General features: G+C 34.6%; 2 protein-coding genes across 2 annotated transcripts in view; one reads left to right on the forward strand and one right to left on the reverse strand.

Annotated features, from left to right (window-relative positions):
* LOC132795886 (potassium voltage-gated channel protein eag) overlaps window positions 1–25,012 on the reverse strand; it is an 85,401-nt gene that overhangs the window by 57,994 nt on the left and 2,395 nt on the right. The window contains 1 exon segment of the mRNA XM_060806824.1: window positions 5,132–5,963. Coding sequence (XP_060662807.1) covers window positions 5,132–5,210 — 79 coding nt within the window. The 5' untranslated portion in view covers window positions 5,211–5,963.
* Window positions 1–25,012, forward strand: part of LOC132795887 (glucose dehydrogenase [FAD, quinone]-like) — a 130,644-nt gene that overhangs the window by 55,506 nt on the left and 50,126 nt on the right. The gene's annotated exons all lie outside the window — the stretch shown is intronic.

Below are 25,012 nucleotides of genomic sequence, written 5' to 3' on the forward strand. Positions count from 1 at the left end.
CTATAACTAAAAACACTGTAAACTTAAATTGAAATTCGAGAATTTTGTATCCGAAGTGCAATATCTAGTTAGAGCAATACTTAAAGATCGAATAATGTTTTCGGTCATATAGAAAAAAATTGATTTTTATAGGTGACTTTATAAAAATTGTTAAATATTTTGTTTACCATTTTGGAAATACTTATCAACATATGATAATTAGATATTTATGTAAGTATTTGTTAATCATTTCGCATTTTCACAATGTTAACTGCATAAAAAACAATTATTTGTCTTCCAAATATACTTATTCGTATATACATATATGCATTTGTATACATAATATGAGGAGCTCAATTTATTGTGCCCATAAAAGTATGCAATGTTTTATTCATTAATTGCAATAGTGTACGCAATTTATATAATATAAAGCTATTGTGAATAGTCAATTTTGATGTAGTCTAAATTTAGTAATTGAATTTTTTAATATAAATCTTGTAAATATGAATACAACAAGCTTTGCCATACTGGTAATGCGATTAAAACTTAGCTTTAAAAAAATGGTAGAAAATAAGTTGAATAAAACGAAGTCTCACAAAAAAATAAAATACAAAATATATATTTTTGATATGCCAATTTCATTTTATTTCTCAATTTCTTTTTAAATTTAATTAATTCAATTTATTTGAAAATTTTTTTTATGCTGACACTGCCATGATAATAATTAAATACTATAGCGCGTATTTAAATTGCGTTATTAGCTGTTTCATTGCTCGATTGTGACAGCAAAGTGAAATGTAATTATTTTGATTATTTGGACATGTTTGTGTGTGTGTGTGTGTGTGTGTGTGTCTGTTCATTTCGTGCGACATCATTAGCTGCGATTATTTGGCGAACCTGCCAAGCGAAAAAGCCACCGTAAAAAGCAATTAGTAAAGCTACTTAATCAACCATTATTTTTTATAGCGATAGCTTAAGTGTGCATAAAATTCGATATTGATTGAGCGCCGTTGTTGTAGTTTATTTTGTTAATTTTACGCAACTATTTACAATTTAAATGAGTTTAACGCAGTCTGGGCTTAACTTTAATGACTCGAAAAATATATTTATATCTAGCCAGGTGAAAACAATTTAAATCAGAACAGTACCGAATTCCAATTTAAACGCAATTCCAAGGCACTTTCCACAACGAAAATCTTAAGGAGAATGCAAACACGCATATTTAAAAGAGAAAACATCTGGATTTGCAAAGGCAAAGTTTGTTTTCGAAAGCAAGCGAGTTCGCGATAGTCAACGTTCAAAGCAAGCATTCGCTGATCGTGTCACACTTCATTTGCAAAAGCAGAGAGCAAATCTCCACAACGACTATGCTTGGTTGTGGGTGGGAGAGAAAGCACGCTAGTCAACGTTCAAAGCACAGAGCAAATCTCCACAACAACTCTGTTTACTTGCGAGTGTGAGCGAAAGCGACATAGTCTACCAAAGCAAGCGTTCGTTTATCGAATTTAACACACACATGTGCTCACATATTAGAGTAGAGGCTCATCTGCATTTGTAAAAGCAAGGAGCAAAGCCCAAATACAAGTGCAAGCGAGAACGCAGTATTCAACTGTCAAAGCATGCGTTTGCTGATCGTGTCTATCACACAGACTTTGTCAGCGATGTATCAACATAAATGTACATTTGTATTTGCAAAAGCAGAGAGAAAATCACAACAACAACTATATTGCTGGTGAGAAAGCAAAGGAAGTAAGTGCGAGAGGAGAGCTCTGCATTATTGTTTGTGTGAAAATGTTTTTAGCTCGCGTTTACTTTTTATGCTTCTTAATTCATGTGAAATTAAATATTCGATGTATTTAAATGTTCTAAAATATACATATGTATGTATATATATATTTTTTTTTTAGTTTTTCATATGCCAAGGATGGCTAGTGTAACATTGTTATGATACTTCTATTGTATCAGAATATATCTCTAATGAAATTAGTAATGAAACATTTGTTCATTTCTCTTTGGTTATTCGCATAGTCAACATTTTTAATTTGGTTGCGAAGCGTCTGCCTCTTATTGGATTTGGCCCTTTGTTCATTTCAATTAAATATTCTTTTTCATTCGCCATAGCTAAGCTAATGATTTTCGAGCTCATTGCGTACACCCCAAGAACTAATAACTTGCATCTGCAACCGTAATTAGATTCCTTTTTACCGCAATGCCAAACTCATTCCCATTCCCATTCTCGTTCTCATTCGAATTCTTATTCACATACGCATTCGTTTTGTTCTGTGCTCTGTGCTCTGTTTTTATCCCTTTTGCAATCCTGCTGCTTATTGCATTTCCCGTTTTAATTCCAATTCCTAGTCTCCCATGACTATTCGCATTGCTATTGCTATTAACTATTCCCTTTTTGCTTGTCCACCTCTCTCTCTCTCTCTCAGCTGCTCAACAGGTTGTCGTCGCCGCTTTAATTGGCGCAGAGCAATATTCCACTCTTCCTCTTTTACCTCCTCCACCACCTACTCTTCTTCATTCTACGTTCCTTCGCTCCTTCTACGTTTTTTCTGTTTGTGTGTGTGTGCATGTTTGTGGTGAGGTGAGAAATTGGTGGAGAGAACGAGAGCTATTTATAGAAGCCACGACTGCCACTGTGTGTGTGCGAGAGTGTGTCCCCTCGCCTATCTCCCTCTCTGTCGCACTCGCACCCCTTTTATCTGTCCTCTCACAGTGTGCAAGGTGTCAGCCTGAGGCTGTAAGCGTTGACAGCCAAACGGAAAATCATTTCACATGCTGTTGGCAACAGCATTGCCATCGACAGCGACGTCGACGTCGACGTCAGTATCAGAATCAGAATCAGCTTCAATTCTCCGCCGCCGCCCCCCCCCCCGTTGGCTCTACAATTTGAACTAGAACCGCAAAGCTTTACCCCCCGCACTCGAAACCACAAATTTGATCGCATCGCAATGTGGTAAAGTGGAGTCCAGTGAAGTGAAGTGGAGTGAAGTGTAGAGTAGACTGTAGCCGAGTGTCGCACTCTGCGCTGTTTGCAAAATAGTGAATGCATAACAGCATGTGTGTGAAATGATATCCGCACACACACACACACACACACACATGTGGCTGGCCATTTCCGCCATTTGGCGCATTTGAATGGACTGCAAGCGAAGGACTTAGGGCTTTAATACCCAAGCGCTGTAACACCCAAAGAATGCCGAAAATCTGCCTCAATTATATCATTCAACTGACATTAAATAGTGGCCAAAGGATTCTGTTCCATTTAGCAAAAACAAATCCCATCTGCATTCGCTTTAAATGTAGCACAAAGCGATGGCGAATAAATGGAATTTGCATTCTCAAAAAAGCAATGCTAGAGAGTTGTTTCTAACGGGATTAAAATCAGGTAAAGAAACAAAATCGAAAATAAATAATATTTGTTCTCCTCTAAAATATGCTTGGTCTTATATTTGTGCGAGTTTATCTAATGTACTTTGAATTAGATTTTAATGATAATTTAATTTTCTAGTAGACAAAATAGGAAGCTATCTTAAATAAGTAAGAAAAGTAAAGTTGAGCGTCTTCGACTGTTTGATATACATTTTCAAATAATAATTCAAATATATTAATTTAATATATACCATAAAAAATTAAAAAATATACCGATATTTTTATATGGTATATCCAAATATACCAAAATATATCTATGTAACTTTTATAATACCTCTATATCCTATGTTGCTTAATAATATTCTTACTATCATTTAAAAATTAATTAATTCAATAAATTTTAAAGTAGAATTTTTGAGTGGAACACCAGAATTTCATGCATTAATCTTAAAGTTGTTGTTTTAAGGGACCTAGATATTTTATATATATAGAAATATCATATTGAAATACTCTTTCAAGAACTGTTAAATGCTTTTAGTCCATTAAAAACTAATTGAATTTGAAATTCAAAAAATCTGAAAGCAATTATCAAGGAAAGACAACATTTTGTCTAGCAATCGTAATGCAGAAGTTTCTCTAATATATTTTGTATTAGTAATAATATTTAAAATTCACTCTCTACATCTTTTAATCTCTTAATTACATAATATAATTTGACATTCAATAACAAAACAAATATTTGTCAATCTTGAAAAAAGGTATTATTAATATTATTTTAATGAATTTTTCCATATCTGTTAAATGTTATTAAATACCCAAATAATTTAATTTACTATTAACTAATTTATTAAAAATTCTAGAAATTTAACGGAAAGTTGAAATAGTTTGTCAATCAGTTTTGATGTTGTTTCAATCGATAAAATGTCACTTGAATGCACTCTTCACATCTGTTACTCTTCTTACTATTATCTAATTTGATTTAAAATTTTATAAATACAAAAAGAAATCAATTTTCAAATTGAAGTTGTTTCAATATTATGATATATTAGTATTATTATTGTAATGCACTCTTCACAACTATTTCTCTCTTCACTAATATCCAGTTTGATTTAAAATTTAATAAATTTTAAAGCATTTATAATGGAAAGTATATGAATATATTTTGTCACTAAATCTTGAAGAAGATGATTCAATGAACAAAGAAATCTGTTAATCTTCTTACTATATGCATTTGAAATTTATTATATAAAAAAAATAAATAAATTTTCAAGTTGAAGTTGTAATTCTTAGTAATATTATTGTTATGCAGTTTCCACATCTGCATACATACTTTCCTCACTATTATCGAATTTGATTTAAAATTTAATAAGTTTAAAAGTGTTTATAACGGAAAGTTGATATATTTTGTGAATAAATCGTGAAGTAGAAGATTCAATGGATAAAGAAATTATCTATTTTTTTTACTCTCCACATCGTTTACTCTTTTTACTAATATCTAAATAAGAAATTATTTATTCGCTATATTATTTTATTGCACTCTCCACATCTGTTAATCTTCTTACTATTATCTAAATTTCATTTAAGATTTATAAATGTTAAAGCATTTATAATGGAAAGTTAATGTATTTTGACATTCAATGGATGGAGAAATAATCTATTCGTTATATTATTTTATTGTACTCTCTCCATTTTGTAATCTCCTTACTATTATCTAATTCACATTTAAAATTTATTAAATTTTGGAATAATTGAAATAAAGTTTCGGGCTACTTACGCTGCGAGTTGGAACGCCGTATTATGTTCTCGAGGAATGTGTTCTGTGGCGCAACCAATCCGCGTCGTCCGCCAGGCATTTTGGCTGCCTACTTGCAACGCCGCGTCGCCGTCTTGCGATGACTCTGTTTGTGTTTGTGTTTGTGGTTGTTGTTGTTGCTGTGGTTGTTGTTGTTGTTATGTTTTGTGGTTGTGGTTGTGGTTGTGTTGCTTGTTGGCTGCTCCTGTTCCTGTTCCTGTTGAATGTTGCTTCTATTGCCGATGGTTGCACCTCGAACACCTGCTGCACTCGACTGTTGAATGAAGTTAGTCGACTCGCCTTCTACAATGTGCTATTGGGCGTGCTTCCTGGACTCGATCTCTACGCATTCGCTTACAGATGCATCGCCGCGATGACGTTGACGTTGACGTTGACGGTGACTGAGCCGATGGTGGAGGAGGAGGCGACAACGACGGCGACGAAGGCGACAAGGAGAACGCTGAGCAGCGCTGCATTTCGACTGCGCTGGCCGGCCGCCATTTTGAGTTGATTACTCTCTAAAATACACGAGCACACACGCACATTCACATACACACACACACACTGACACACACACGCAAGCACTAATCACGCACACGCACTCACACACTCACGCACGCACACACACGCACACACACACACGGAGAACGCGACGACAATTTCAATGTCAAGAATTGCAAATACAGCTTCACTTCTTGTTGTTGTTGTTGTTCTCGTTGTCGTTGTTGTTGTTATGGCAGCTGCTGTCGCTTGTTGTTGCTGTTGCTGTTGACCACTTGACCACTTCACACAGTCTTATCGGTTGCATATGGCACTGCAGGAGAGAAAGAGACACAAAGGCGAAACATTAGAGAATGAGTCAGAGATTAAGATTAACACAAAAGAACGCAATTAGTTGAATTGCGAAATTATTTCAACATATGTTGAGAACGATTCAATATGTGATAATATTCTGTTCCGCTTATATATATATGGTATTTTTCATTAGTGTTAGTATTATGTGTATATTAATAGGTGATAATATTCTGCTTTGTCTATATATGGTATTTTTCACTAGTATTGGTATAGTATATAGTATTATATGTATATTTATGTGTGACCATATTCTGCTTCGCTAATATATGGTATTTTTTACTAGTATTAGTATTATATTATAATATAGTATTATATATTATATTCTGTGTTGTTTATTTATGGTATTTTTGTATGGCATTAGTATTATATTATAATAAAGTATTATATATTAATATGTGACCATATTCTGCTTCGCTAATATATGGTATTTTATACTAGTATTAGTACTATATTATAATATGGTATTATATATTAATATGTTTGGTTTATATATGGTATTTTCTAATAGTGTATTATATATTATATTCTGTAGTGTTTATTTATGGTATTTTTACCTGGTATTAGTATTATATTATAATAAAGTAATATATATTTATATGTGACCATATTCTGCATTGCCTATATATGGTATTTTTCACTAGTATTAGTATTATATTTGAATATACTATTTTATATTAATAGCTGACAATATTTTGCTTTGTTTATTTATGGTATTTTTTACCAATATTAGTATTAAATTATACTAAACATTGCCCAAAATTATGCGACGCCTCTTGGAGTTTTGTTTCCTTGCTCGTAGCTACAATTATGTATTTTATATACAATTATTTGTATGCAACTCTCTAGAATTCTTCGTAATTTCAGAAATTTCGGGAAAAGTCAATTAATAGAATATCATTAATCGCTGAACATTAACATCAAATGGAATCGGAAATTATATTTAAAAATTCAAGAAGTTAAATTTCAGTTTCAAGAAAATTCTGTATTATTCGCAAATTATGAAATAGGGAATGCGATTTTTGGAAAAACACATCCCTATGTTGACAATAATTATCAATGAGCATGACAGAATTTATTATTCATTCATTATGCAAAATATATTAGGGGATTATGCTTAGCATAATATCATAAGTGGTTGCTTTTAGAGAAGAGTTGAAAGATAAAGAGACAGTGAGAGAGAGAACGAGAGAGAAAGAGCAAGAGAAAAAGAGAGAGAGAGAAAGAGTGTATGTGAAAGAGAGTGCGACAGAAAGTATTGTAAGAATGATATGAAGAAAATAGTAAGACAAGAATGCAGACAGCTACAAAATAGGAGACAGAGAGCGAGATATGAGTGAAGATTTAGATAGAGATAGAGATAGAAATAGAGATACAAAGAGAAGAATAGATTGTGAAGAAAAAGCGAGTTAGTTAGAGTTTGGCAGCGAGGTAGACAAAGAGGGGAATAAAGAGAGACACTGAGATTGAGATGCTGTCGAGTGTCATTAAAGTAATTACACCTTTCGGTAGCCCAGTAATAGCTCCACTGTTGCCTTCCCCTTGCCCCACTTCCTGCTCCCTACACAAAGAGAACACGAAATGCATTTCGCCCTGCAATTGTTGTCAATTTGTCGCTGCTGCTGCTGCATAAATTAATAATGCAATTTATGTAATCAAATCCCCAGTTTCGCATTTAAGCATCATCATTTAACCCCTTCCCCTCCCCCTCTCATTTTCCCCCTCCATCCCCTTCTAGCAATGCTCACATTGATTTGCATGTGCAGTTGAGCAGAAATTGTGCAGACTGTGCGCAAGAGTTTTGCAATTAATTATGAAAACATCAGAGCGCACATTGCGTATACGTAATGCAATGCATTTGCCAAGCGTTTCGTGTCACTCGCTCTGGCTTTAATGCGCAAATTGTGGCTAAATGTGGCTTAACATCTGCCCTGACCAATTGACATCTCCACATCGACAGTCCACAGCGCAAACATTCGATGCGATTCACTTCGCTTCGCTTCGATTCGATTCGATTGTATAATTTGGCATTGTCCAGAGATGCCGTTGGCACCTAAGGGGAACAACATTACGTAAGCCAACGATGACCTACTAATTGCAAAAGTTATTACACTGAAAACTCATCTATTGTTTTACACTGAAAATCCTCTAAGCTTTTATCGCATTGAATTATTCAATTCGATGCATCAACTGCTGATTTAACATTTTATTTCAATTGCAATATTTATCGCTTACACAAAGTGTCAAATTTAATGGCTTTGATTTGCATTACAATTCACAATAATCTAAGCAATGTTAAATATAAATAATCTGGTTACGGAATAAACAAATTGTATCCAATTAGTTGACAGCAAAATAAAAAGTTTCTTATATTCTTTCATTATTCTTTATGTTTATGAATTGAACTAATTTCAGTATTATGTCAATGGAAAATTTGATATATAAAATGAATTTGTAAAATTCTTTTCATTTAAGGAAATTTGAATATTGAATAGAAATAAGCTAAGGCAGCTATAATAATTTCTAACTTTGTTACAAGTTGAAGTTAGAAAGTTACTTTTTTCATATATTTAAAATCTCAGTATTTTATGATTTTCATATTCAATAATTCGACTTAATTTGAAAATTTGTAATCATCTAAAGAAATTTTGAATATTATATAGGATTAGGCTATATTAATTGCTAAATTTCTAGCAAGTTCAAGTTAGAGAGTTACTCATTTCACATAAATTTTACAGATTTCAGTATTTTATTATTTTGAATTTGAAGTTAGAAATTTCAAATTAATTTGAAAAATTCTTTTCTCTTAAAGAAATTTGAATATTAAGTAAAAATAATGTAGGTCAACTGAAATAATTAACAACTTTATTACAAGTTTGAGCTAGAGAGTTACTTATTTCCTATATAATATGTATTTTGGATTTCAGTATTTTATGGATATAAAATTCGAATTATAAAATTAATATGAAAATTTCTATTCCTCCAAAGAAATATGAATATTTAATAGAAATAAGCTAAAGCAGTTGGAATAATTTCCAACTTTATTGCAAATTTCATTTCATATACAGTATGTATTACAGATTTCAGTATTTTTTGGATGCCAAATTCGAAGTATAAAACTAATTCGAAAAATTAAAAAAGTGATTTAAATATTAAATAGAAATAAACTAAATAAATGGGAATAATTGCCATCTTTATTACAACTTTGAGTATTTAAGTATTTTATGGATTGAAATTAAAAAATGTAAACTTAATTTGAAAAATTCCATTCCTCCAACGAAATTGAAATATAAAATAAAAACAATGCGGAGCAACTAAAATAATTGCCAAGTTTATTGCAAGTTGGAGACTAATTTCTTAAATAAAGCAACACTTTTATGATATGTGCGATGGCAAGTTCTATATTAATTTCAGAGTAATAGCATCTCCAGAGCAATCTGAGAAAGGTGCGTGGAGCTGTAAAAGGCAAGTAAGCAAGCAAGAAGTAATTGAAGGAAGTGCAAGGAAAGACTACTAGTTAAAACATTTCCCTAATGCTGTTTGGGCAATTGTGTGCTGTGAATTGAAGTCGAGTCAAGTCGAGTCGAGACGAGTTTGTAAAGATCTTTGGCGTAATCAAAAACGAAATGGGAACGAAGTGCTCAGTGGAGCACTCTGTTGGCTGTATGTTAATTGCATAGAGTCAAGAGGCAGGACTCGAGTAGCCCAGTCTCCCAAGGATATTCCTGGCTTTGTATGTGCCACCTACGTTTGTTGTTTTAACTTATGATAATGATGCAGAGCACGGTCTGTTGTTGTTGTTGGCATTCTTGTTGCCGTTGCCATTGCCGTTGCTGTTGTGTTGAGCTCAGTAATCTTTAATTTCATTAAAATTCAACCAAAGCAAGAGAGAGAGATGAAGAAAAGGGAGGTCCTTTTGTGCCTGGCTTCGCTCGTAGCTCGTAGTTAGCAGCAGCCTTATTAGCAGGATGCGCGCACTTCAGCCAAAACGCTCTCAGGCATTCATGAATTTTCCGACTTTAGTGCGTTGCCAACGCGAATTGCCAGCCAAAGCATGGGCAGAGAAGCAGAAGAGACGCCAAGGAGACTGAGAACAGGTGCACTGAGAGAAAAAACGTGCTCGAATCAAGGCATCAACAAAATTGCAGATTATTCATACTTTTAATAAGAAACATTTGGTTTTCAATTTGAGAATGAACAAAAAAAACATTTTAATTTGTAAAATTGGTTGTTCAAAACTATATAAAAAAAAAACAAATTTTAAATTTTAAAATTAAATTTGTAAAATAGTTCCTTTAAAATTAAAAAAAAACCCGATTTAAGATTTCAAATGTGAAGTGAGAACACAACATTTCAAATTTGTAAAAATATTTCTTAAAAACCTAAGAAAATAAACAAATTTGAAAATTCAAATATGAAACGAAAATATAAAAACAATTGAAATTTGCAAGTGTAAGTTTAAATATTAAAAACAAGAACAAATTTGAGACTTCAAATGTGAAAAAGTGAAAACACAGCATTTGAAAAGTAAAAAATTGATTTTTTAAAGTAAAGTTTACAATTCAAATGAAAAGGAAAATTAGAAAAAAATTATAAAAAAAAAAAATTTATAAATTCAGAGGTGTGAAAATATAAATGAATTAAAATTTGTAAAAATATTCGTTCAAAATCAGAAAAAATACAAATTTTAAAATTCATATGTGAAATGAAAAGAAATTTGTAAAATTGATAATTAAAATTTGGAAAATAAAAAACTAATTTAAGATATTAAATATTAAGCGAGAACACAATAAAAATTGAAGATTGTAAATTTAAATAAAAAAGTTATCAAACATAAATTCAAAATTTTACTATGTAAAATTGTTTCTTAATAAAAAACAAAATTTGAAATTTCAAATGTGAAGTGAGAATACAACAATTAAAATTTGTACATTTTTTTATTCAAATCTAAAAGGTTTTTTCCTTTAGTTAAGAATTGAAAGGAAAATACAAAAATTCTATTTTTTAGAACCATAAAAAAAACTTTTGCTTTTTGCAACAAATCGTTTAGCAGTCGCTTGAAAAATTATTTTTCAAATTAAAAAATTCTTACTTAAGATTAAAATTCGAGTTTAGGATTACAAATTATGATTGCATAACGAAAATTCTTAAGCCAAAAATGTTTGCAAGCTGCGTTTTCTCGTTGTAAGTCGAAGAAATCTTCAATTAAAATTTCAAGATTAGCTTTTCAACATTTTTTTTCGGTGAAAAGCTTTAATCTTGTCGTTTTGTTTTTCTCGCTGTGCACACTGAAGCTGACTAAAAACAAACTGTCTAAGAGCTAGAGAAATAGGAGAAAAGCTGAAGCTGAAGCTGACCCAGAAAAGAGCGAAAGAAAGGAAAGCGGAGTGCACACAAAAAGTTGTCAATAGTGCAAGTTAATCGTTCAGATTTAGGCTATTATGTGACTCAATTAGGGATAAGCAGAGACACAGATAGAGAGAGGGGAGAGGGGAGAGAGAGAGAGAGCTGTTGGCAAACAAACATGTTCGACGCTGACGTCAGAGCAAATGGCAACGGGGCGTATGATTATGTTGGTCTCGGCTTGTCAGAAATTCGTCAATATTTTAAGGCTTGTCAGAATTTCGTCAATATTTTAAGCAGTCACCAGAGTGTGGAGAGGGGGGGGAGAAGGGAGGGGTGGCAGGTGGATTAACTGAATGGATCTACATGTTGCCAGGTCACCTGCACATGCATTTTAAATCAAGCAAGCGCAAAACTGTGCCCATTTCTTTTACCCTCCGCTCAACTCCCAGCGGGCACAAAACTTGTCACACACACACAGAGTAAGAGTGAGAAGAAGAAGGGCGGGAGGGAGAGGGGAAAGGATGTGTTGGATGGGACCACAACTACTTTGGCTTTGACGTTGACGTCGACGTCGTTTGGCGACCGAATGACCGACCGCATGTCGTTGGCGATGGCAACGCGTCAATGTTTGGCTTTTTCCTCTCTCCCTCTCTCTCTCTCTCTCTCTTCTCGTCTTGTCACCTTGCCCCACATGCCACATGCTACATGCCACTTGCCACTTGCCACATGCCACTTACTCGCCTGCCTGCCTTCTGCCTGCTGCCTGCTGCTGCTGTTCTGGCGACACCTTTTGTCAGTCCACAACGGGTTGGTCATACATTTTAATTTGTTACTGCGATAAGCCACTGTCTTCTCCCCTCCCTCCCTCCTCCCACCACTCCCCTCCTGCTTGTCACCCCTTTTTTGGCGAGCTTCGTCCGTTCGCTTTTCTTCCTTTTTTCTGCATGTATTTTATGGCTCACTTAAAGTACGTCATAAAAATTAACACGAGTGGCAAGGTCAAGTGTTCAAATGGGCTACAAATTGCACTCTCTCTCTCTCTCTCTCTCTCTCTCTCGCTCTCTTTCGTTCTCGCTCTTCTTCTTACTCCTAACTCCCTCTCCCATTCATCACATTGAGCATATCAAAGATTTGTTCAATCGAAGTCTTTCAATATTTAAGTCTTGCTTTTCATACTCATTTTTATTCTCTTCTTCAAACTTAAGTTATGATCGCTTTTTTATAGTTTTTTTTTTGCTATAATATTAGACTATACTTTATTTTCTTTTTTATTTTCTTCTTCGGTATATTTTTGTATTTTTTCTGAATATTAATTTATTAAAAAATGAAATCTAATGTGCTGAACAAATAATTTCAAAGTATAGAAAATCTCTTTTGAAATTCATTATTGCATATCTTATGCTTATGAAATCAAATTCTCAGCTAAATTATTTTCCCAACATATATTTTTTTTACAATTATAATAAAATTTAAATAAAAAATTGTAATTTATCGATGACAACTAGTTCATTTCAAATACATTTTACTTAACTCTTTGTTGCAAATTTTAGTTTCTTCTATGAAAGTTCTTTTTCGGTATAATTTTGTATTAGTTCGGTATATTATATTGGTATATTTGGAGGAAAAATAATACAAGTTTAGTTTATAATTATAATTTATTGAATTCAACTAATTCCCTTCATACACTTTTTACTTAACTCTTTTTTGCTTATTTCAATTTCTTCTATAATAGTTCTTTTTTGGTATATTTGAGTATTTTTGGCATATTAATTTGGTATATTTTAGGAAAATATACTACAATTTTAAATGAAAACTATAATTTATATACTTAGCTCTTTTTGCTTATTTCAATTTCTTCTATAAGAGTTCCTTTTTTGGTATATTTGAGTATTTTTGGTATATTAATTTGGTATATTTTAGGAAAATATAATACAATTTTAAATAGAAACTATAATTTATATATGCTTGCCAACTACTTTTAAGTAAGTTTTGCTTAATTGTTTGTTGCCTATTTCATTTCGCTGTATTTAAGTATTTTTTTTTGGCATATTCATTTGGTATATTTTAGGAATATTTAATACAATTTCAAATAAAAATTATAATTTATTATTCTGTTTGTTGCCCATTTCATTTCGCTTTATTTAAGTATATTTTTGGTATATCTTGATTAAGTATATTTTAGTAATAATACTGAAATGCTGTTAGTATAACTTTTAGTTTATTAAAAATGAGTAGCGCTCGTCTCCCACTCAACTGAAGCTTTCTCTTTCGCTTCGCTTTGTATCCTTACACAATTTCTAAACTTTGCTTCCTTTTATTTTCTATTTCACTTCTCTGACTTTATTTTTTTCAGCTGGCGATCGCTTCAGTTTTCAGCCACTTGCAACGAAACTTAATCGAGTTGTGCAAAAGTTCGCTTCGTTTTTCGTCCTGCTGCTGCGTCGTCTTCTTCTTCGTTTTTTCATATGCTGCACACATTTAATTTCCGTTGGATTTCAAATATTAATAGAGCTCGAGCATTATTTATGAGACGGTGTCATCAAGTAAATGAAGCAGGCAACAGGCAACATCTCGTTTTCCTCGAACTCAGACTCGAACTCGAACTATTCTCGTATTTGCCAAGACCCTTCAATCTCCCTTTCCCTTTCCCCACTCCCTTCTCTCATCCCTGATGAACATCTTTTTGGTGCTATCTGGAACTGCTTCCACAGCCTTTTTGGCTACTTTAACGCTTTGCCAGCTGGTTAAAAATTTATAAAGCTCTTCCGTTGCCATTTTGCTAGTTTTGTGCCGTCGTTTAAAAGTCACAATTTTTGAAGGCAATTTCAGGCAGCAGTTGAAATTGCTGCCAAGGTGCGACGCTGAAGAATTCTCTCTCAATTCTCAATTCACATTGCACATTATTCTTAAAGAGATTTGAGTGGAGAGTAGAGTTGAGTTAAGTTGAGTTGAGTCGTTGCATTTGTTAGCTTAGCTTTACTAATTGACCTGATTGTCCTTTGCCTCTTTGCCCCTTGCTTCAGGTGAAGGAAGCGAACGAAGAATGTTTGTGACATTTAATTAAATGCTAAGGGAGAGGGGGAAAAGGGGAAAGGGGGCATGCAACGCGTTGGTAATCTCTGCAGTTGTGCATGTGCAACAAGCCGCAACAATAACATATATTTTACAGCGCTCTCCCTCTCTCTCTCTCTCTTCACTTTCCCCCCTAAAGAAGGACTCTCTGTTTGTGTTTTCGTTTTCGTTTTTTTTTTTGCTGCGCTAACCAAAAGCTCCACAGGCAACAATTGTTGTTGTTGCTTGTAACAAGAACAACACAGTTGTTGTTGTTGCTGTTGTGGCATTGCTGGTAGCATGAGTTGTACAAACACAAACACACAAACACACACAAATACGAATGCGAATACAAATATAAATACAAATACGAATATAAATACAAATACACGTACTACATAATATGTTTTGCTTATTTGCTTTGGCTTTGCCCGCTCTGTTCCCTCTTTGACCCAGCCACATGCCACATGCCACATACACACAATTGTTGCAACAATTACACAAACACAAACACAGCGCTCACCAAAACAAAGACCTCTCAGAGACAATGAATGCCTCGCTTCTGAGGGCGTGCCTGCGCCTAAACGAATGTATTATGATTCGTCTCTAGAGATGTCGAGCAAGAACGTTGCGGAGGGGCGAGAAGGGAAACAGGTGGGGGCGGGGGGGAGGTACAGGCAACCAGCATCCATTCATATCGAAGTGAGCTGTCTGCCTTGCCTTGGATTTGGCTTCAGTTCTCAGCATTCCCCAACTCAATGCAAGAGTTCAACTCTCACCTCGCCTTTGGCTTCGAATTCTACTTCCACTTCCACTTCGACTTCAGCTCTCCGTCTCTCAACTCTCAACTCTCAGTCCGTAGTTAGGGTCGCAATCCGGTCCGCTAGCCTTAGCCCTAATTGATTGACATTTTCCTGGCCAAGCAAAAGCCCAAAACCCCCTCAAAGGAACCTTTGCCTCCTCCTCATTGTCCTTCTAGTTATTCTGCATTTACACACAGAGAAAGTGAATCAGAGAAGTGGAATTTAAAGTCTCTCAAGTGCAGTTTTATAATTGGGTAACCATAATTATAAATATGCATTTGAATTCAAACATTCTTTCAAATTAAAGTTGCACTCGATTAATTTGATTCGTTTAGTTATTTCTATTAAATAGTGTACTTGATCGGAATTAATAATAATTTGCTTGTAGAATAGTAGAATATAATAAAATATTAATAAACTAAGATAATGAATATTAAATACATACATATTTTATGCATAGAACATTTTAATCTTCTTGAGAACTTTAATTCTTCAACTTTCTTCTTCTTCACTTCTTAAGAACTAAGAAAGCTACGATTTTGCTCGACTGTGAGATACTCGCTACATATTTTTTTTAAAGAAAAATATACTAAAAAATACTAAAAAAAAAAATATGTTAGTTTTACATATTCGGTATATTAATATACTATTATATTCAACTTTTACTGTTAAAAATATAGAAATATGTCGTAAGCTACACTTGGTATATCGATATAATATTACATTCAAAATATATATAAATAAATATATATATAAATATAAAATTACTCAAAATTACTAAAATATATCGAAAGCTATATTCAGTATATCGACATACCATTGCATTAAAAATATACCATAGGGTACTGAAAGAATACAAAAATATTCCGCAGCCTATATTCAATGTATCAATATACTATTTCATTTAATATACCATAGAGTACGAAATATACTGATCAAATTCTAAAATACATCTATAATTGACAGAAAAAAGTGCACTTCTCTAGTCTCGAAGCTCCTCTTAAAATCATGGAAGAAAACATCAAATTTCTCTCAGTGTATTTCATTATAAATATTCTCTTTATTGTCCAACGAATTATAAACATTTATTTATCGTACTTGACTGGATAAAGTTAGAAACTATTTTTGAAATCTTTCAGTGTACTTGATACTAATTGTAATAAATGCAACATTTTAATTTAAAAACTCAATTCTCTGACTTTCTCTCAGTGTATTTAATTGTAAATATTATCATTTATGTGCAACGTAATAAAGAAACGTCTTTGAATGCAATATATTGAGTTTTTTCATTTAGAAACTCTATATGAAGTAGTGTATGAGGAAACTCTAAATTCTCTTTTAATCACATTTGGAGATCGTTGATTTTGGCTCAGTGTATTTGCTTGTAAATGTATACAGCCAAAGCATGTAGTTTTTGTTTTGTATTTTATGAGCCACGTTTGTGTGTGTGTGTGTGTGTGTGTGGGCCTTAACTATATAGAAAGAGAGAGAGAGAGAGAGAGAGAGAGAGAGAGTACTGCATGCATATGCTTAACCTTGATTGTGCCAAGTCAACAGTCGCTCGGCAGTTGGCAGTTGGCAGTTGACTATGCAGAGGAGTGGGCGAGGGGCTGAGGGGCAAGGGGCGGGCAGAGACATTTGCGTGCTTGAAACCGCCTTGGGCTTTCAGCTAAGTAGGCCAGACATTTGATTAATCAGAAACGAAGAGTGCAAACGGATTCGCGTCACAGAGCGAAGCCCAACACTCGCCTCCTCACACATGGCTCAGGTTTAGGTTAAGTTAAAGGGAGAGACAGAGAAAGAACGACAGAGAGAGAGAGAGAGAGAGCGAGAGAGCTCTGAAGCAATCACTATTTTTATTTAGTAGCTTAACCGCAGTTTTGCAAGTCCTGAGCTTAAAAGGATTTGATCTAAAGCGCTTCAAGCTGAAGTCAGATTAAGAAAGTCAGGGGAAGGAATTCTACAACTGAGAAAAATTTCTTAAAAAGCATAGAAAATTAAGGCGAGTTGCTTAAACAAAAGTATTGTAAAATCTAAATAAACTAAGACTCAAAATGTTATGAAAAAGAATTCTTCTAAAGCACAAGAAAATGTCTTTAAAAGTATTGAAATTGAAAGCGAGTTGCTTCAGCAAAAGTAATAGAAAAATTATAAATAAAACGAAGACTCAGAAAGTCAAAGTTGCCTACGCAAAAGTAATAGAAAATCCTCAAAGAATCTAAGACTCAGAATGTGAGAAAGAATTCTTCTATGACTGAGAAAAGTTCCTTAAAAATTCTAAAAAAAAAAAACTAAGACTTAGCAAATCAGAGGAAAGAATTCTACAACTAAAGAAATTTAAAGCGAGTTGCTTATGAAAAAATTAAGAGAAAATCGAAATGAACTGAAAATAAGAAAGACATTGAAAAGTGTAGAAATTATAAGAAAGTTGCTGAAGGAAAGATAATAGAAATGGTAAAAGAACTGAAATTACCAGCGAGTAACCTAAGCAAAAGTGAGGAAACTAAGACTCAAAATGTTTGGGAAGAAATGTCTACGACTGAGGAAAATTCTTTAAAATTTCTCAAAAAAAACTAAGACTCTGCAAATCAGAAGAATGAGTTCTTCGACTATAAAAACTAAATGCAAGTTGCCTAAGTAAAAGTAACAGAAATTCTAAAGAAACTTAGACTCAAAATGTTATAGAAAAATGTGTTTTCTACGACTGAGGAAATTGCATTAAAAAGTCAAGTATTTGTATCGCGTTGTCTAAGCAAAAATAATAGAAAATCTAAAAAAACTTGACAAGAAAATTTAATGTGAAAAATCATATATCAAAAGCCAAACGCTGGCTTGTCTGCAGTTATTGATATTTCGCCTAATTGGGAGTAATAAATGGAGAGCAGTAAATTTATTGAGTTGCCCCCAGCAGTAAAGCACTTAAGGATGTCCCCTATATGTGGATGGGAAACATGGAAAGATGGAAAAGATGGTGGGGAGGGGGGGGGTGTAACGGCATTTGATCACGCAGCATGGGTATCAATCACATCGTCATTCAGTTCATGCCGCAGCGATTTCTATGAACGACTCATAAATCAATCAATCTATTTTAAGAAGCAATTCGAATCGAATCGAATCGAACTGAACTGAACTGCGGCTGCATTTAGCTCAATGGGAACTAAAGCAACTGGAGCTGACCATTCGCGCATTCACAAATTCGCACATTGCCACATTAATCGTTGAAGGGAGCGGGAGAGCCAGGGGAAGGGAACTGGGCACGTGATTTGACTTGATTTGATTTGATTTTATTGTTGCGGCGGCTTATCAGCTTTCTTTTTTTTTCGGCCAGGGCAGAGGAGGGAGGTCAGTTCGCTTGGCTGCACGCAACGATGCGATTCACGATTCAATACGATTCAATACGATTCGATTCGATGCGTCTTCTTATCGATTTGCCTGCTCTCTGTCCGTTCGTTTCTTGCTGCCTATCCAATTAGAACTGTGCCCCAAAACGTGCAGAGCAATAAAAAAAACACAAACACATGCAGCTCTGCTTGTCTCCTCTTCTCTTTTTAATACCCCCCTACTCATAGGGTAGAAGAAGGGTGTTATACCTTTGAGCCTAGATCTCAGAGAAATAAGATATGGCTCTAAAATTTGTTTGTGCTGTCAAAGCAAAATACCATAAGAAACTATTATACCAACATACCTAACACATATTTTGGTATATTTCAGCATGTTTCAAGGTGTATCATTTTAGTATATTTAAATTATAATACTGTTTTGTTTTATTGAGTTTATATCGGACAGTTGATTGAAAAATTTGTAGAAGATATTTAAGAAATCGCCAACTTACTAAGGCTCTTAGTGGCTTTAGCTGGCAATCTGGTATATTTCGTATACTTGATATATATTTTGACTGTATGTAGTACTATATCATAATACCAAATGTAAGCTTTTGTATTTTGTATTGTTATTGCGGTATTTGGTGTATTTTGAATGTGGTTCTATATTAATATACCAAATATAGCCTTTGATACATATTTAGTATTTTTGGGGTATATAAATTTAGTATATTTGGAATGTAATATTATATTGATGTACTAAAAAGCTTTTGGTATATTTTTAGTATTTTTGTGGTATATTATTCCAAATGTAAGCTTTTGTATTTGTTTTATTATTGTTATTTGGTACTATATTAATATACCAAATATAGCTTTTGATATATATTTAGTATTTTTGGGGAACATTAATTTGGAATATTTTGAATGAATGAGGTGTACTATAAAGACTTTGGTATATTTTTTAGTATTTTTGTGGTACATTAATTTGGTATATTTTAAATATAATACCGAACTGTTTTGTTTGTATTAACAATGGATAGCACACAATCGAGCACACTCGACTGTAGTTGTGGTATTAAATAAATATACCAAGCATGGTATATTTGGTATATTTTTGGTATGTTGTGGTATACTAATTTGATATATTTTAAATATAATATATAATACATTGCTTTCATTAACAATGGATAGCACACATCTGACAGTCGAGCACACTCGACAGTAGTTTTCTCACTTGTTTGTTTGATATTGTTGTTGTTGTTGTTGTTGTTGCAGCAAGGTCAGCGCAGCGCACGTAAGTATGCAACACATAATTTTGAGCTCAGTTTCGTTTCGTTTGGTTTCGTTTCGTTTTGCTGGCATGCAACTTCTTTGCACACTTTTGGACCAGCGACGACACATTCCGTTTTTGTGTGCGCGTATCCTTGAGTCAGTCTAAGCAACAGCCACGCCCACACACTTGACGCCGCCCCAGTTTTGCACTAAAAATAGCAGCAACAGCAGCAACAGCAGCAGCAGCCACGTCAAGTTGGCGTCCATTTCGATTTTTGGCGTTTGAAGTTCTAACGTCGTCGTCGGCGCTTTGTGACTCAGTCAACAACAGCAACAACAACAACAGCAACAACAACAACAGCAACAACAAGAAAAACACCCAAGTCACAAATGGCTCTCGCCCCCGTCGAATCACGCAAATCCCAAATCGAAAATCGAAAGTGTGCCAAGAAGACAAAAGGAGAGAAGAAGCAAAGGCAAATGGCAACAAAAGGAAATTGTGTCATAAAAACCTTTTCGATTGCGCTACGCGACGCGACGCGCAACACAAACAACAAATAAAAATCTATCGCAATAGAAACAACAACAGATACAACAACAAAGTTAGGACGGAACTTTAGCACATTGTCTTGAAGCTGGGAAAGCAGAGAGAAAAGATTGCGACTACGACTTCGACTTCGACTTCGTCTTCGACTTTGACTTCTTCGTCTTCTTCGACTGGGCAATTTGTTCTTTGTTTTATATATTTGAGCTGCCTGCTGTTGGCTGCCACATTTACTTGTCATGTGGCTAAAAGCAAGGGCTCACGCCAAAAAATATTGACATAGTGAGCAACACACACACACACACACCAGCACACACACATACACACACACACATAAGCACACTCTTACTCACATGCAAAACACACAATAGGCCAAAGCAGAGCCAAGAAACACGACAAATCGGGGCAACGAAACAAAAACAACGACAATGAAGGAAAGAAAGCAACGCAAAGAACGCCTTCTGCCACGCCCACAGCCCACAGCCAACACACACAATACACATTCACACACGTACAAAGCTGGGCAACAATGAGTGTAATAGTTTTTACAGCGACAGCCGAAAAGTATGCTGCGACTTTTGGGCAGACGACAGCATGGCGTCTACAGTTGAGCATGCACTGGACTCCAACAGCTCTGACTCGCCCCTCGCCTCTCGCCACTCAACTCTCGCCTCTCGACTCGACTCGACTTTAATTTTTAATTATACTCAAGCTGTAATGCGCGCATTTGCCGAGTCTGTTAAAAGCTTTGCCTGTCGCACATACCAAGCAAGCGTCGCCCCTCCCCACCCCTTCTCTCCCTTCTCTCTACCCTCTTGACTGTTCATGCCCAAACAGTGCCTACAACTTCCCCACTTCCACTCGCAACCAACAACAACAACAACAAGAACAACAACATGAAAGTCATAAATTAATGCGTAGCGTGTTGTTGGCTATTAAAAGCAATGAGCAAGCGAGCGCATGTGAGCGTACAAGCTGCTTAGGGGCACACACACACACACACACACTCGCACACACACATTTACATAAAAACAACATCAAGCAAAAAAAAAAGAGCAAAAGGCAGCAGCAGCAGTCGAAACGAAAACGGAAAAAAAATTTACATATTGCGCACGTGCTTGACCGAGCGCTGAAAAGTATGCTACGAGAAATAGGCGACAAGGCGGCGCAGCGCTGCTCAAACTGTCGCACAGTCGCACAGTTTGACAGTCGTCGATCTCTCAGTGAGTGCTCACATGTCTTGTCTTTCTCGTTGGTCGCTGCTCGCTTGGGAGCAATAAAATCAACTCGCAAACTGCGAATGAGCGAGACGGACTGTTAATAAACTTGTTTTGATACAGGCAGCGCTGGCAGCGGGCAACGGGCAGCGGGTAGCGGGCAGCCTCAATGGATATCTTTAGCCCAAGCAGCACTTGACACAAGGTCAACGAGGACAAGGACAACACACAGAGCACAGAGCAGAGAGCAGAGAGCAGAGAACAGGCGAGCTCAGGACATGCCAAAACGGAGGTCAGCAGGTGGTAATGATGATCCCCCTCTCTCTTCCCCTCTCCTCACCAAACCCTGCTCCCCTTCTAAGCTAAGCACATTGACAAATGTTTTTGTTGCTGCAGCGAATTGCATGCAATAAAAAAATAAAAAAAAAACACCGAAAGGGAAAAGAAATAAAGCAGTTAAAGCCTTCTCTGGAAGCAGGAAGTAGCCGGCGCAGTCAGTTACCGTTACCGTTACCGTTACCGCTGATGGAACGGAAACGGAAGGCACACGGCCTTCCCTTTGCATGTGACCAGCGGATAAAGACAAAAACACAGAGCAGAGAGTGGAAAGTGGAAAGAGGAAAGAGGGAAGAGGGGGAGAAGAGAGCCAATCATGCAATGGCAATAGAAATGAGCCCAGTGGCAATTGATTATTTTTTTGAGACAATTTCGTGGTGGGCCACAAAACAACAGCTGGCCAAACGCATTCCAAGCTGCGAAATCGCCAACAGTTCGACATCTGAAGAAGACAATATCAAAACGTCAGAGTTTTAAATGTATATTACTCACGAAAGATTTCTATATATTCATTTTATGTCACAAACAACAGCTGGTCAAGCGCATTCCAAACTGCGAAATCGCCAACAGTTCGACATCTGAAGAAGACAATTCTATTGTCGCTTCCATAAGTGATGAATTCAAAAAAAGAAATGAAAACGTCAGAGTTTTAAATGCAGATTTCTATGCATTCATTTTATGTCACAAACAAATGCTGGCCAAGCGTATTCCAAGCTACGAAATCGCCAGCAATTCAACATTAAAACAAGAAACTAAACTAACAGCAACACATCACAGTTTCAAATGCATATTAATGCCAAACGATTTCTTTATACTTCCTTCATATCACAAACAACTGCTTACCAAGCGCATTCCAAGCTGCGAAATCGCCAGCAATTCAACATCAAAACAAGAAACTATTTGTTGATAAGTGAAGAATGCAAAAAAAAAAAAATAACAGCAAAACATTACAGTTTCAAATGCATATTAATGCCAAAAGATTTCTATATATTAATTTTTTACCACAAACAACAGCTGACCAAACCTAATCCGAGCTGCGAATTCGCCAGCAATTCATCATAAAAAGAATACAATATTAAAGTTTTTATTATAAGTTATGAATCCGAAAAAAGAAATGAAAATAATCTCAAAACATCCGAGTTTTAAATGTATATTACTGACGAAAGATTTCTCTAAATTTATTTCATTTCAAGAAACAACAGTTTGCTAAGCGCATTCCAAACTGCAAATTCGACCGCAATTCAACATCAAAAAAAAAAATCTTTTTATACCTGCTACCCATAGGAAATGTATGTAATAGGCAGAAGAAATCAACTCCAACACTTTAAAGTATATATATTCTTGATCAACGAAACTATATAGCTATGGCCGTCTGTCTGTCTGTCCGTCCATATGAACATCTAAATCTCAGAGACACACAGATCAAGTTTGTTTCGATTAAACTCGAATAACAAACCCAATTATGAAGCTTGATTTTGATACAAATAATAATATCTATGGTATTTAGGATAAATTTGGTTGTCAGATGAAAATAGTAAAAGTTACATTAATGAACGTAGTGCTATATAGATGTACCAATTATAAACTTTGGTATATTTTAGTATTTTGTGGTATATTTTAAGAATATGACAATTTAATATATATTTGGTATTTTATAACATATTTTAAGTATACGTGTATTTCAATATCGGTATACCAAGTACATGATTTGGTATATATTAGTATTTATATGGTATATTTTTGGTATATTTTATGAATATTGTAAATGCGTACCATATACGTATATTTCAACATCGGTATACCAAGTGCATGATTTGGTATATTTTAGTATTTATATGGCATATTTTTGGTATATTTTATGAATATGGTAAATGCGTACCGGATATCTCACAGTCGCGTACACTCGACTTTCTTACTTGCATTTGTTAACAATGTAAGAAAATAATACCAAAAGATTACAGTTTGAGATGCATATTAATGACGATATTAAGAACGATTTTTATACATTTCTTTTTTATCTAAAGTGCTTAAATATTTAGCAACCTTATTACCAAAACCAAGAAAGAGTATTTCACATGAGAAATATATGCTTAAAATTGAATTCTTAATCGCGCTTCAATTCGCTTTAAAATGGTTGTAATTTCAACAAATTAAAATATCAAATAAATTCGAACTCTCGTCACAATTTCAACATATAGTAAGTAAAAGCCAATTTTGTTGAACAAACAAATGAAGAAAGTTCTAAAACATCACAGCTTAAAATGAATATTAATGACGAAAGATTTCTATATTTTTGCACAAATATTTAGCTTAGCTTCGTACAAAAACTAATAAAGAATGTTTCGCTTTCAAATCGAAATTGATAGCATTAAAAATATACGCTTAAAATTCTAAACTCAGCTACTTTTTAATTTGCTTTAAAGCAAAATAAATAAAATTCTTTTGATAAAAAAAAGAAATTATAATAATAATAATAAAACTTTATGAATATGCTAAAAGAAACAAAAATAAAAACTGATTCTTATAGCAAGAATTTGCATAGTTTTCAATGAAAAATTTAAGTGTTGCGAAGCGATTAAAAAACAATAAATAAACTTGTAAACTTGCAGTGAGAATGAATGCAATCAAAACTTCAACTCCTCAGACTCCAGACTCTAGAGATTCCAGCAAAAGGGGTTCAAAGTGTGTGTGTTGAGAGAATGTGAGAATGTGTGTGTGTTGGAATTTTCTCAGCAGATGTTGTGAGCAGCAGCAGCTGCTTGTTGTGGCAAGTTGTGCTGATGATGTTGCATGTGGCGCGCACCTGTGGTAAGCCAGCTTTCCGCACAGTCATCCAAGATGAATGCACAAATAAAAAGCAAAACGGAGGGGAGCAAAGGGAACTGATTGATTGGCTTTGGGTTGTGGCTTTTGATTTTGATTCTGATTTTGATTTAGATTTCGATTTCGGATGGGACAGCTCGTCGCTAGCTTTGGCTTTGTCGCTTGGTTATGCAATAAATAAACATGTTTTCCCCTATAGAGAGAAAGCAAGAGGTTGAGTGAGAGAGCGAGAGAGAGAGAGAGGGAGAGGGAGAGCAAGCAAGAGCGAAAGCTTGACATATTCAGTCAAGCAATAAGCG

The sequence above is a fragment of the Drosophila nasuta genome, chromosome X, assembly GCF_023558535.2.
Source record: "Drosophila nasuta strain 15112-1781.00 chromosome X, ASM2355853v1, whole genome shotgun sequence".
Taxonomy (NCBI): domain Eukaryota; kingdom Metazoa; phylum Arthropoda; class Insecta; order Diptera; family Drosophilidae; genus Drosophila; species Drosophila nasuta.